This window comes from Atractosteus spatula, chromosome 1 (genome assembly GCF_055471065.1).
Source record: "Atractosteus spatula isolate fAtrSpa1 chromosome 1, fAtrSpa1.hap1, whole genome shotgun sequence".
Classification (NCBI taxonomy): Eukaryota; Metazoa; Chordata; class Actinopteri; order Semionotiformes; family Lepisosteidae; genus Atractosteus; species Atractosteus spatula.
This window is the reverse complement of record NC_142706.1, coordinates 21533152-21545245: the sequence shown is the minus strand read 5'-3', so window position 1 is coordinate 21545245 and position 12094 is coordinate 21533152. Positions and strand designations below refer to the sequence as shown.

At 36.2% G+C, this 12094-nt stretch overlaps 1 protein-coding gene across 7 annotated transcripts in view; it reads right to left on the bottom strand.

The window, feature by feature from the left end:
* Positions 1-545: 545 nt before the first annotated feature.
* Positions 546-12094, bottom strand: part of psip1a (PC4 and SFRS1 interacting protein 1a) — a 33832-nt gene continuing 22283 nt past the window's right edge. For all 7 annotated transcript variants that reach the window (XM_088924672.1, XM_088924695.1, XM_088924713.1 and 4 more), the window contains 6 exons: positions 7471-7526; positions 7075-7145; positions 5384-5485; positions 4307-4505; positions 3760-3868; positions 546-1654 (listed from right to left, as the gene is read on the bottom strand). In XM_088924672.1, coding sequence (XP_088780798.1) covers positions 1618-1654; positions 3760-3868; positions 4307-4505; positions 5384-5485; positions 7075-7145; positions 7471-7526 — 574 coding nt within the window. In that variant the 3' untranslated portion in view covers positions 546-1617. The remainder of the gene's footprint in view (positions 1655-3759; positions 3869-4306; positions 4506-5383; positions 5486-7074; positions 7146-7470; positions 7527-12094) is intronic.

Sequence of the window (12094 nt, the reverse complement as noted above, 5' to 3'; positions counted from 1 at the left end):
AAACTAATTGGCACATTCTTCAATACAGAAAAGCGAAAATTTAAAAGCAAGTAATCTGTTAATGTCCAGCATTACAAATCTGAAAACTTTTAAAATCTTGAGAAAATTTTCTGCAAAAATGCACCTTCAAGACCATCAGTGAAATTTAAGATTCTCCCAAAGAATCCCATTTTGAAGTACTTTCTAAAGCTAAAACCCAAATGATAAATTTACAGTGCCCATGATAGAAATTATATGTAACTTGTATCTACCCAATTATACTATTTAGATATAACTTTAATAATAATAACCTCTCTCAGACCAAATGCTTGAGATGAGGTAGAAATAATGACAATAAATTTGCACTTTATAATGTTCAACTTAATTCTGAACTTAAGAAACATGTTAGCAATATTTTTCTAAGGACTAATAGGTATACCAATGAATCTTTTTTTAACAAAACAACATTTTTTGTTTTACTTTGCACCAAAATGTATAAATTTCAGCCTGGTCAGATATGGCATGGCAGAAAAATTAATAAAATGAAGCAAAGACATTGCACAGAGTTGTTTATAGTCACTGCTTTATTAATGGAGGCAAAACGGGTTCAAGACAGGCACAAAAATACTCTTTCCATATTTACATAAATGTGTCAGCAAAGGCCGACATATAACAACTGGGAAAAAAGAAAAAAAACATTTATACCACTTACAACTTCAAAAAAGAGTTAACAGTAGCTCCACCTTGGCAAAACAATTGACTTTGGCACACCATCCAGTAGCTTTTGTGATGCAGTGTAACTGTCTTTCAAAAAAGAAATATATACATCTAAACTAAGAAAAAAGTTAAAGGTATGTTTATAGAGTAAACAAGTACAAATAAGCACTCCAGACACTTGGGTCAGTTTCTTGGACAGCAGATAATGGTACAAAGAAAACAAAAACGACAAGGACAATCTGGTTTTACTGTACCTCTATCCTACTGAAATTACAGGCCATTACTTAAAATAACTTTAAAATAATCAACTTGCTGTATTTTTACTTACCAAAAGTTTCATTAGAATGAGTAAACCTATATAAAAATTATCCATGTAATCTGCTGAAAGGAACTAGAATGTATCTGATCTTAAGATTTATCAGCAACTTGTATCTACTTTTCAACAACTGGCAAATTGAACTCATTCATAAACTGCTAAATTACTTGTGGAACGGTGCTACAGTACGTAGTTATTTTTAAATCTAGAAAATACTGTCATATCGCAACTGCTTCCTTGTTCTGTTTTTCATGGAAGTGACAAATGCTGTACACATGCAAATATTTGAAAAATGGAACTACCCAGTTTTTAAAACATTTTAATATAAAATAGTCTAGATTTAAAACTTTCATTTACACTTACAATTAAAGATCTGAAATATGGGTTTAAACTGTAGGACATAACCACACTTCGCTCAAGAAAAGAACATTTTGTTAAAAGAATTCTGGATAAAATTAGAAAACAGGGCTGGCTATGACCTCCTGATCTCCTCCCCCTAAAGGGTCCTGAAATGGGACGATGCTCTAGAACTCGTGGAAAATCGAATAACTTCACGCCTTCCTGAATAAAGAGGGTTGACCTTTCCGTCAGGACCAGCAAGTACTTCACGCTGATTCTTCTTGCGGCTGGACCTTCGCAGTACTGGTAACACAGAAAGAGAGGAACACAAGCATGTATTATAAGACGATCTTACTACCGAACCAGAAATCATCAATGGATTCATGAGCAGAGATGCTTAATCTGTGCAATTCGTAATTCTTCCTTGGAAGAAGGTTAGTGTGTCCCTCCATTTAAAATTCTAGCACTAGTACGTTAGGTATGTAAAAACCAATACACCTAATGTAAGATTTTAACTTTAGGTACTTTCAACTGCTAATTTTAGGATAATGGATTCATTAGTATACTACTGCAGCAAAGCAAAGGAAAAACAAATTCATGGTTTGCTTTAATGTTATGACTTTGTACCCCAGTATTGAAAACCACTTCCTTTCCCATTCCCCTAGTTCTGATCCTGAAGAACACATTTCTTTACTGGATTTCATTATGTGTTTTTTTTAATTGAACTCAAATTAACCAATAAAACATTTTTAAAACGGTAAGTTATTGTTAGAAATAAGTATGAAACCAGAATCAATGTTTAGCATTATTTATATATGATTATGTTGGATTTAACAAATGATTTTACTAAGAATGGTTGTGTCATTTTCTACTAATACTGAACAGCATTAATCCGTAATTAGGAGCTGTTGAGCAAATTGTGAAAGAGCATCACTTTTAAAGCAAGCTGACAGAAATCCAATTGCCACAAGTCTGGGAAATTATAAAGTAAGAGTTTCTGAAACCTGAGCGCAGACAACCATTAAAAAAAGCAATTTGATTAGTTAAGGGTTCAGTGAATTTAAATGAGATCAGATGAAACAACGTCAAGAAGAGACTGGTAACTCAGGATCCCTGTTCTAGGCTACAATGACATCCACTTATTTGCATACTGCATTTACAGTATATCCTTCCTTTTGTTAAATACCTTACAGCAATGTTAGTTATCTATCATCCAGCAGCATGTCATGAACCTGTCAGGGGAAGGGTGCTGAGGCTTCCCGACCCCTCTCTTCTTACTTTTACACATTTCCTTTCTGGAATGCATGCTTTTAGGCAGCGAGTCTGCTTACACACCCATTGCATTTCAGATCTTTCTCATAAGATACATAGATACTTGTTCTTATCCCTTTTGTACTGTCCATGGGAGGCTATAGGCCCTTTTTTGCGAGTTAAAAGAACTGATTAAGTTTTGGAAATCACTTTCTCCCCGTTCATCCAGTTCTAAATAAGGACATTCCTTGTGCAGATAGAAATAATGGCTGATTCCTCATCTGTTGGTTAAGGAGTTAACAGCAGTTATGAGCACCACAGAGTGCTTTAGGAGCAACACTCAAAAAAGGAATCTTTGTGACAAAACAGGTTTGGCACTATTTTGGCCGTTTCCAAAAATTTTGAATTTCTCCTTGCTTAGTTTTAAGCCATATATAAAACATGTCACTACGCTACACAAACAAAAAAAAAAAAGAGGTCTGGCCATGGTATCAGTCTTACCAGATCAAAACGTTCTGAAAAATAATTTGCTTTATTTATTTTTTTCACATATGAATCTTTTTAAAATTCTGTAGCACAGTTGTTAGTGTTAGATGTTGCACCACTGCAGTAAGAGAAAGTTCAAAATGTTCATTATAATCTAGCCATACTGAAATATTACCACACAATAAAATCACCAATAACTTTTTTTCCATATCTCATTCATTGCCCTGAATTGCTAGGGGCAATATAATTCTGTTCATACTTCCTTCTTTAAAAAGTACTACAACACCTATACAATAAACCAATGTTGGCACAGGACAAGAAACTTCACTTGTGAATGTGTTTATTAACTTGGCATGGCCAAGGTCAGGTCTGGCAAAGTCATACAAACAAATGAAAATCTCATAATTTGATTCTGTGCAACAGAATGTACAATTTAACAATTCACAGATTCCAAAATCAGATTTAAAGGGGAACCTAACATGTCAGTGTAAACAAAAACTTAGTTATCTAGCTTCATTCCATATCACATCATTCCTAACACTTAAGGAGGTTTTAGCCAGACTTGTAAAAAAGAACCACTCAGCTTTCTTTTGATACTTTTAAGAGATGAGGTGTAAATGCTACTTATCAAGAGTTCTTGGCAGTGTGGGCTGCTGGGAGGGTGAACTCACTTGCTCTGTTCCACAAGTCCAGGGTCTTCTGTGAGCTTCTCTTTGTCCTGTTCCTGTTGGGTTGGGCTGCTCTCTCCAAGGTTAGCGTCTCCATTCACAGTCTTGCTCTCTGCACAGAATGACTACAGTGAAACAGCTGGTAAAATCCTGACGAGGCATGTATCAAGCTTATTCTCAGCTTGATAGAGCTCACGTTTATCAAGTCTTTTTTACGTAAGGCATGCAGGATTTCATGCTTTTACGGCACAAAATATTTATCTAAGGCATATGAAACAATACTCAAATTTGAAGTTGCTCCTTTTATATTATCAGACTTTTTTTTTAGAGGTAACTGGATTACATTTATCCCTAGAAATGGCTAGGAATAATCAAGTCTTACTGTTTTAACTATTCTTATTCAAAAAGAACATAGAACATTAACAAACTAACAAAGTATTACTGTATCTAAGATGTACATACTTGTAATCCCAGCTAATTTGTGAACACTTAAACCTTTATACGCCAGCTTCAAGAGTCTGCCAGCTGCTGGCCTGTTCTGCCACCTCACCTGTGGTCTGCTCCTTCACCTCTGCCTTCCTCAGACCTCCCTTCTTGGCTTCCTCATACTGCCGCTGCTCGGCCAGGGACTTATTCAACACCTGGCTGATGACAGAGTCTCCTTCCCCCACCAGGAACATGGTTTTGAACTTGTTGTACAGCATTGTTGCCTTGTCCATTATGTCTTGGCTAGCTTTAAACCTGCGAATCTGACCAAGACAAATTTCTGTGTTGGACTAATCAAAAAATGCAGTGCTTGCGTCTTCTATACAAATTAATATCTTACAATGACAACAGCAACTCTGTGTCTTTAAATGAAACATGCTTAACCAGTATGTCATTTTATGAAAGACTAATCAAACCAGAAAACTTAAGAGCATATGGTGTGAACATGTACAAAAAACCAAACCCAGGATCTGTGAGGCAGTAGCATTAACCTCCATTGTGCAACCCCACTCCCCTTAACCTTTATCCACATTCCCAAATTGTGTTGTTTTCAATATGTTTCACATGAACAGCAGAAAATTGCATTTACAGTTCTTTCTAAAGCTTGTAAATGCAAACACTCAGATGTTTCAGTAACACCTTTAATCTGGACCACTCCATCCAGATATTTCCACACAAAACCTACACAGAGGTCACTCGTGGTGATAATGTTTCTAATCTTTCAGCTGTTCCTTTCTGGCTGCTGAAATGCCATGTAATAAAGATTGTATGAAGTTACTATTATCTTATGATAAAAATTTTCAGTATATAAAATCAAAGCAACTCCTTAAAAGTTCTAAACCACACTCAAATTTCAATCCAATCAAACATTTCATTTAATAGTGGAAAAGACAGAAAGCTGATGGCTACATCTTTTCCTTGTAGCCAATATGTAGCCTACACTGTCCACTGGGCTGGTTATTTTAGACTTAGCACTGAGCACTTTTTGTCTGGGCTTAACTGTTCAGTACTGAGCAGGAGAGGTAAGGTTGCTCTTGGTTTGTTAACACATCTGCTCCATAGAACTGACCGCCCACAAAACAAGGTTGAAACAAAAAGAATGACCAGGGAGACTCACTGTCTCAATGAGAAAGTGACTGACCTTTTTGAGAGTGGCAATCAGCTCGCTGTGCTTCTGCAGATGCTGTGTGGTGACCTGCAGTGTACCAAGCTCATCCAGCGCCTCAATACACTTCTTCACATCCTGCAAAACATATTTTCATTTACAGCTATCTACTACTAATAATGACCTACCACTACAGACTGCCCCTCGCCTATGATGCCTGCAACCTTTACTGCAGAATGTTAAGTAGCAAATATGTTTCAATAAGCCGAGGAAGGCTCCACAGTCGAAACCTTGTTTCTTTCTTCTCTTTTCAGCATGGAATAAACCAAATACATGTTTCAATAATGATTTCTACAATCCAACATAGCCTGCCTTCTTGTTCACCATCATAGTAGAAAGCAGATTAATAAGCTCTAGTTCCATCCATAACAGTGTTGTACAGCCAGTTTCATAGCTGATTTACAGTTACAATATAATACATTTACAATACAACAATACCCATAACAGCACCTCCTGGGCAATGTCATGTGCAAGAGTCTGGAGCCTGACATCCAGTCTCTACTCTGAAATGTCAAGCATGCAAAGAAGCTAAGACAGCAATTTCAATACAGTAAGAATATCCTGTGGCCAGTCCATCATTTATCATGTTCATGTCATCATTAAGTAGGAAATGTAGCAGGTAACAAAGATACTTTTGGCCACTCTAGTGTGAATTAAGTAAGTAGTTCTGGAATTGCAATGTGTGCCTTTACAGTCAAACATTAAAACCATAATGCAACTCCCTATATTACAAAATAGGGTGACTAAATACAATTAGAATTTCCTAGTCATAATGCAAAAGACAATGTTTATAAACCAAAACAAACTCGAGCATTGTACATGGTACATTATTTTAAGGTGATAATCTTCAGGCTCTATGCAATACCATTGTACTTAAATACACATCCTGCTTGAACCAGAACTGAAAACTGTCTCTAAATACACTGCATATGTACAGCTATATAAACAATATCATCTTAGAATACTAAAAATTTATAACATTCCAATCCACACTCTGACAAAATACTAACATAATCTCCCTACTAGTCACAGTACTGCATGCTTATTGTAAGCACACAATTTGTTCTAACAAATTCTGCCATGATTCTAGGAGGAATTCTAACTGTGACTCAATTCAATTTTTCAAAGTGCAGCTTAGCTGTCAAATGTACAGTGTCTTAATAACCAGAGTACAAAACTCAAAAAGTGAGAAAATATTTTTGAAAAACAAGTACATTTTAAGTGGTGCAATTCCAGCTACTGCTCCTGAAACAGACTATTCACGGAACTAAATCACAAGAAGTTTTGGCTAAACTTGATTCACCATAAATATTTAATTAAGACCTTACTTCCCAATGGTCACAAGTTCAGGTTTTACAAAGATCTGTACACAGTTCTTTGCCTGTTCTTTATTAGCTCAGTTCAGATAGTGAAAAAAGGAATGTAGATTTCATTCAGCACGACTTCATGTTTGACAAACAATTCATTATAGACACCATTGAAGTACATTAGCATTTCGCATTTAAGCTAATTATTTGAAAATGTTATAAATCAGTGATTATGTTTAATATTAATGTTTTAGAGTCCATTTATGTAGTCCATAAATCTCAGTTTACAGAAGCATGAAGAGACCTGAGTGGGTTAAGCTTGCCATTATCCTAAAAAGGGTAAAAGTCTTTTACACTTACAGGGCTGTCGATCTTCAGTGATATTTTGATCTCCCCATGCAGCCTCTGCAGCCTTGACTCTGTTGACAAATCTAACAGAAGACAGGAGGAAATCTAGGTTTTAGAAAATGAAAAAACACGATCTAACAACAAATGTCGGAACCAAAAACACTAAACAGTGATTGCTGTTTTTTCAATTCCGGTCCTAAAAAATGTTATTCTCTAAATCTATGAGTTCCAAGACTTTCATGGCCCATAAAAATCCTGTTAATTTTTAAAATAAGCCTTTTTTGTGAAAAATCACTAATAAAATTGTGAATGTTCTTTATAGGAATGAATGAGCTGCAGCACAGAGAAAGGAGTAAGATTTGACAGTAAACTGCAGGCCAGCTCTATGTAGTTGATGATAACACTCACCTTTTTTCTTATCCATTTTCTTTTCATCCAGTTTCTTTCCCTCGTCTTTACCCTGCCTTACAAGATGAAAATATATTGCAAGTTATCGAGCAATCAACTACATTTTTAATTTAACCCAATCAATTACATACATTCATGTTTTGCCATCTTAACTCCATTTACTGGCAAAATAAATTATTTTCTTAGAACTCAACAAAGTCATTTGATATTTAGAAACAGACTGACTTAGTCTCAATCCTTTCACCTGACGTAGGTAAATTTAGGTTATGCCTTTATGCACATCCTGAAACAACCAATAACATCTCATCAGTTTCAGCTCTTCCATAGAGCTTCAGTTTAAATTTGCAACACTGTTTCTATATAGTTTTAATTGACCTTCCAAGTAGAGTAAAACATTTTGGTCTTTACACTTTGGTCCTAACTCAAAACTGCGTAGATAAGCAACTTCGAATTTCACATACAGAGACAGATACACCTTGGGACAAAAATGGGGGTCCTGTGTCAAGTAAGATTGTGGCCGGACCTACATATTAGGAAACTATTCCAAAATCTTATGAACTACTGCACACTGACTGAAATTAAACTTTGCAGATTCCTTTTACTAGTAATGCCCGAGACTTGCACCTGCAAAGATGGAGCTGATATTTGTACACATATACCACCAATTAATTTCTTGTCAAACCACTTGACCCAATAAATTCCAAACTTGGTGGGCATCGTTCTTTCCAAATTTCAGACAGCTCCTGGTTGAAAACCAGACGGCTAAACAAGTCTGAACTAACCAGGTGTAGTATGACAGCTAAGCTTTTTAATTCTGACAGAAACTGCTGTCCCATTTCAAAATAGACAAGAACACCATTTCATTTTGCCATTATAATATTATTATTATTAATTGCTTACACTTATATAGCACTTTTCTGGACACTCCACTCAAAGTGCTTTACAGGTAATAGGGACTCCCCTCCACCACCACCAATGTGTAACCCAACCTGGATGATACGACAGCAGCCATAGTGCGCCAGAACGCTCACCACACATCACCCATCAGTGGGGAGGAGAGCAGAGTAATGAAGCCAACTCATAGATGGGGATTATTAGAGGCCATGATTGGTAAGGGCCAATGAGAAATTTGGCCAGGACATCGCGGTTACACCCCTACTCTTTTCAAGAAACGCCCTCGGATTTTTAATGACCACAGAGAGTCAGGACCTCGGCTTTACGTCTTAATGCCCAGTCCTTATAGAAAACTGCTCATCTGCTATACCTTGGTCTTTTAATTCCAGTCCATCATCCAATTCAACCTTATCATATACATCAAAATGATACTGTTCAGAAACAAATTACCAGGTTTGGTAATTAAATGTGAAAGGGATTTATACAATGACAATCTTATAACACTGCACCTGTGAAAATCCATATAGCCATCAGTCTTTTACCAGCATTCAAAATGCTCATGGTTAAATACCATATAACTGATATGTTCTCATTTGGCAAATATCATAGTAGGCACCTATTAACACATTACAGACACCTAACTGTTACGTTGTTTACTGCAGTACTTCATAACCGGGACCTTAACTGTTACTTCACATCATTTAAAGTATTGAAGACTACTATACATTCTTGCTTTGCTACTAACATACACCATAACCTTTCTGCTACTTTGCTGTTCTATATCCACAACAACAGAACTTGTCTATAAGGGTTTGAAGTTCTTAATCTTTTTCTTATTTAAGTTACAAAATATTCAATATAAAAGGGTTTTGAAGACTGTAAGAAGATGTTCAATTTTTTAAACAAAAACCTCAGAATGCCACTTATTAAATATACTGTATATTGAAGGTCCACCAAGACTTAATCAATACCTAAAAAGATTATGGTTCAGTTTTACAAAAAAAACCTCCAGTTTCAAAAATAGAGCCTGTTCCTTTGTCTTTTTGCAATCAAATTCCTACTAATATAAAAACAAAAACATATTACACCACATGCTGTGCTGCATCTAGAAGCTATATAGGACTGCTTTTTGGCTAGAAAGTTAATTATCTTTACAAGGGGAAAAAAAAGCAATAAAGATGGATCATTGTTGACAGAGACATTCTTTGAATCAACAGCATTCTGTTACCCCTGTCCAGGATAGAATTAAGGTGCCACATTTGTATGCAATTAGTTTCATTTTGAGGCAGCCAAGAGTAACTTGGATGTTTAGTTCGGAAACATTTACTTGCAGTAAACAGCTCCCAACCCAGCTGATGTACAGTTTGTTCAATAACTGCTGAATAAAAAAAAACCTTAATGGTTTTGTACAATCAACAAGGATTTGCTGGATGTAATATTTTCCCCCCAAAAGTTACCCTTTCCAAACGTGTAACTTTTATGCATTAACATTTCTGAGGAACAATTAAGAGTACTTTTAACTGTCCTCATGTACCTGACCCCTTGCTTGTAAAATGCATGTGTATCAGCATGTTCAGTGTCTTTTACTAAATCCGAAGAAAAACAGCGTGCAGGAAAATGATGCAAAGCCTATTTTATAGCTGTCCATGGAAATCAACTGATTTAATTCCAACTGACTTTCTTTTTTATGCTAAACCACATTTACAAACATGGCATTAAATGTAATAACTTCTCATGATGCAACACAAATAACACTAAAGGCACAAGAGATTTAAAAACATTGTACGTGTAATGTATCGATTGCAATGCACTTCTTATCAAATGTCCCTGCATTCTAACTGTTGCTAAACTCTGAGGGGGTTGATTTCAAAGTCTAAGGATTTAAGCAAACTAAAAATGAGTTTCAAACCTTCTTAATATTCCTGACCACCACACTCAAATTCTGGTGGACCAGGTATAGGAACTATATATATTTCATTTTAGCTGTCAATTTACATCACATCTATATGTACACAAATCTTTCTAATTAATTTTTGAAATTATCTTCCACAAAATATTTGATTTCTCCCTTCACACACAACTACTTAACTCAAAAACAATACAACGTATGACTCGCCAACAGGATCACATCAGGGATATATACCTGGGGCTTGTTTGCCTGAACTAGTCAAGTCGTATTGAGGTGTTACACTTGCACGAACTTGCACTCCATTTTTCATGTTTGTCTTACTCCATAGAGTGGTCTAACCCAAAGGGATGATGAACAACATTTTAAGTCTTCCACATTAGTTCATTCAGCTAATGCTGTTGCAGAGATCAAGGACAACTCTGTGGTGGCATTCAGAAATGGTTGTTTTCTTGAAGATGGAAATGTCACTCGGGTGTGACTTCAAGCTCTCATTCATGAGCTGGGAAGATTCCACAGTTTGACACAAAAGACCTAAAAACTTCTGAAAAATGTCAAAACACTTCCTTTTATTTCCCTTATTTTTCAGCTGAGTTCTTGAGGCTGTAATTTTATCTGAAAGAAAGGATGTTATCCTCCTTGCAGTAAGAGTTCATTCAGTACAGAGAATGCCAATCAAACACTTTAGTAAGCTAGTTTTTGACACTTGACAAGCACAGGTCATGTTATTTTTTTGTCAATCTTCGCAATTGTTCTCTTAAATAAGTCTCCCATATGTCTTCCGCTCTATTTACAGCTAACGACTGTATAGAGGACAAGATGCATGTATTTGGGGCCCATGTCCTCACCTACTAATTCAAACAAATATGAATTCAGTGCATGTACGTTGATATGATCGACAACTCATGTCCCTTGACAATTCATGTCATTCAACAGTGTATTTAATTTGATAACCTTCAGCTTTCCAACAGTTAAGGGTGACTTACGTAGTGAGTAATCTGTCAACCGCCACTTGTTTTACCCTGGGTGTGGAGCCAGAAAGCTTTCTAGGCACCTGAAGAGCAAACACTGGTACAAACTTGATGAGCTGGCAATGGTTCATTACCACAGACATTTCGACACAAAATTAGTCCAGTGAAGCCTGCCTGAAATGTAGCTGTCCAAAATGCTGAAGATTTATACTCCTCCTGTGTTGTTGGGTAATGAACTCTGTAAATCTTCATGTATGTTGTCTTGCAAAGCATAAGTACACTAACAACACTGCCTTGTTTTCAACCTCAGTTGATTCATCCTCCTGATTCAAAACCCCAGAAGCTTTTCAAAGTCCTTGGATATTCCTTCTATCCACCTAACGCTGTTGTTGGAAAGAGGAGCTTGTCCTACCTTGCAAGCTGCCGTTTATCCAAATAGCTCATGGCAGATATTTGTAGTAGTAGGAAAATCTGTTCTTCATCATAAAGGAAAATGTAAGCAGGCCTTCTAATTGCTGCTGTTGATATTTCAAAGTAATTGCTTTTGCCCTTCAATTTGCTCCATAACAATTTTGGACCTTGAATCACCCAGGGTATAAACCCATACTTCAAGCATGAAGAGTCATAAATGCAGTTGAAAGTTGGTTTGTTTGCGTTTCCTTAGCTCTGTGAAGTTAATCTCTTCTTTGCTTAAAAACGTTATTGCCCTTTTCGCAGAAGTATTCTTTTGACAAAGCAATCCATTGAAGGCTCACTTGATAATCCTCTTAACTATGCATTTGACAGAATGACTAACCTAGTTACTGTCATCCAGTTCTAAATGCTAAAACTAGTCCCCAGCCAAAGTAACAAT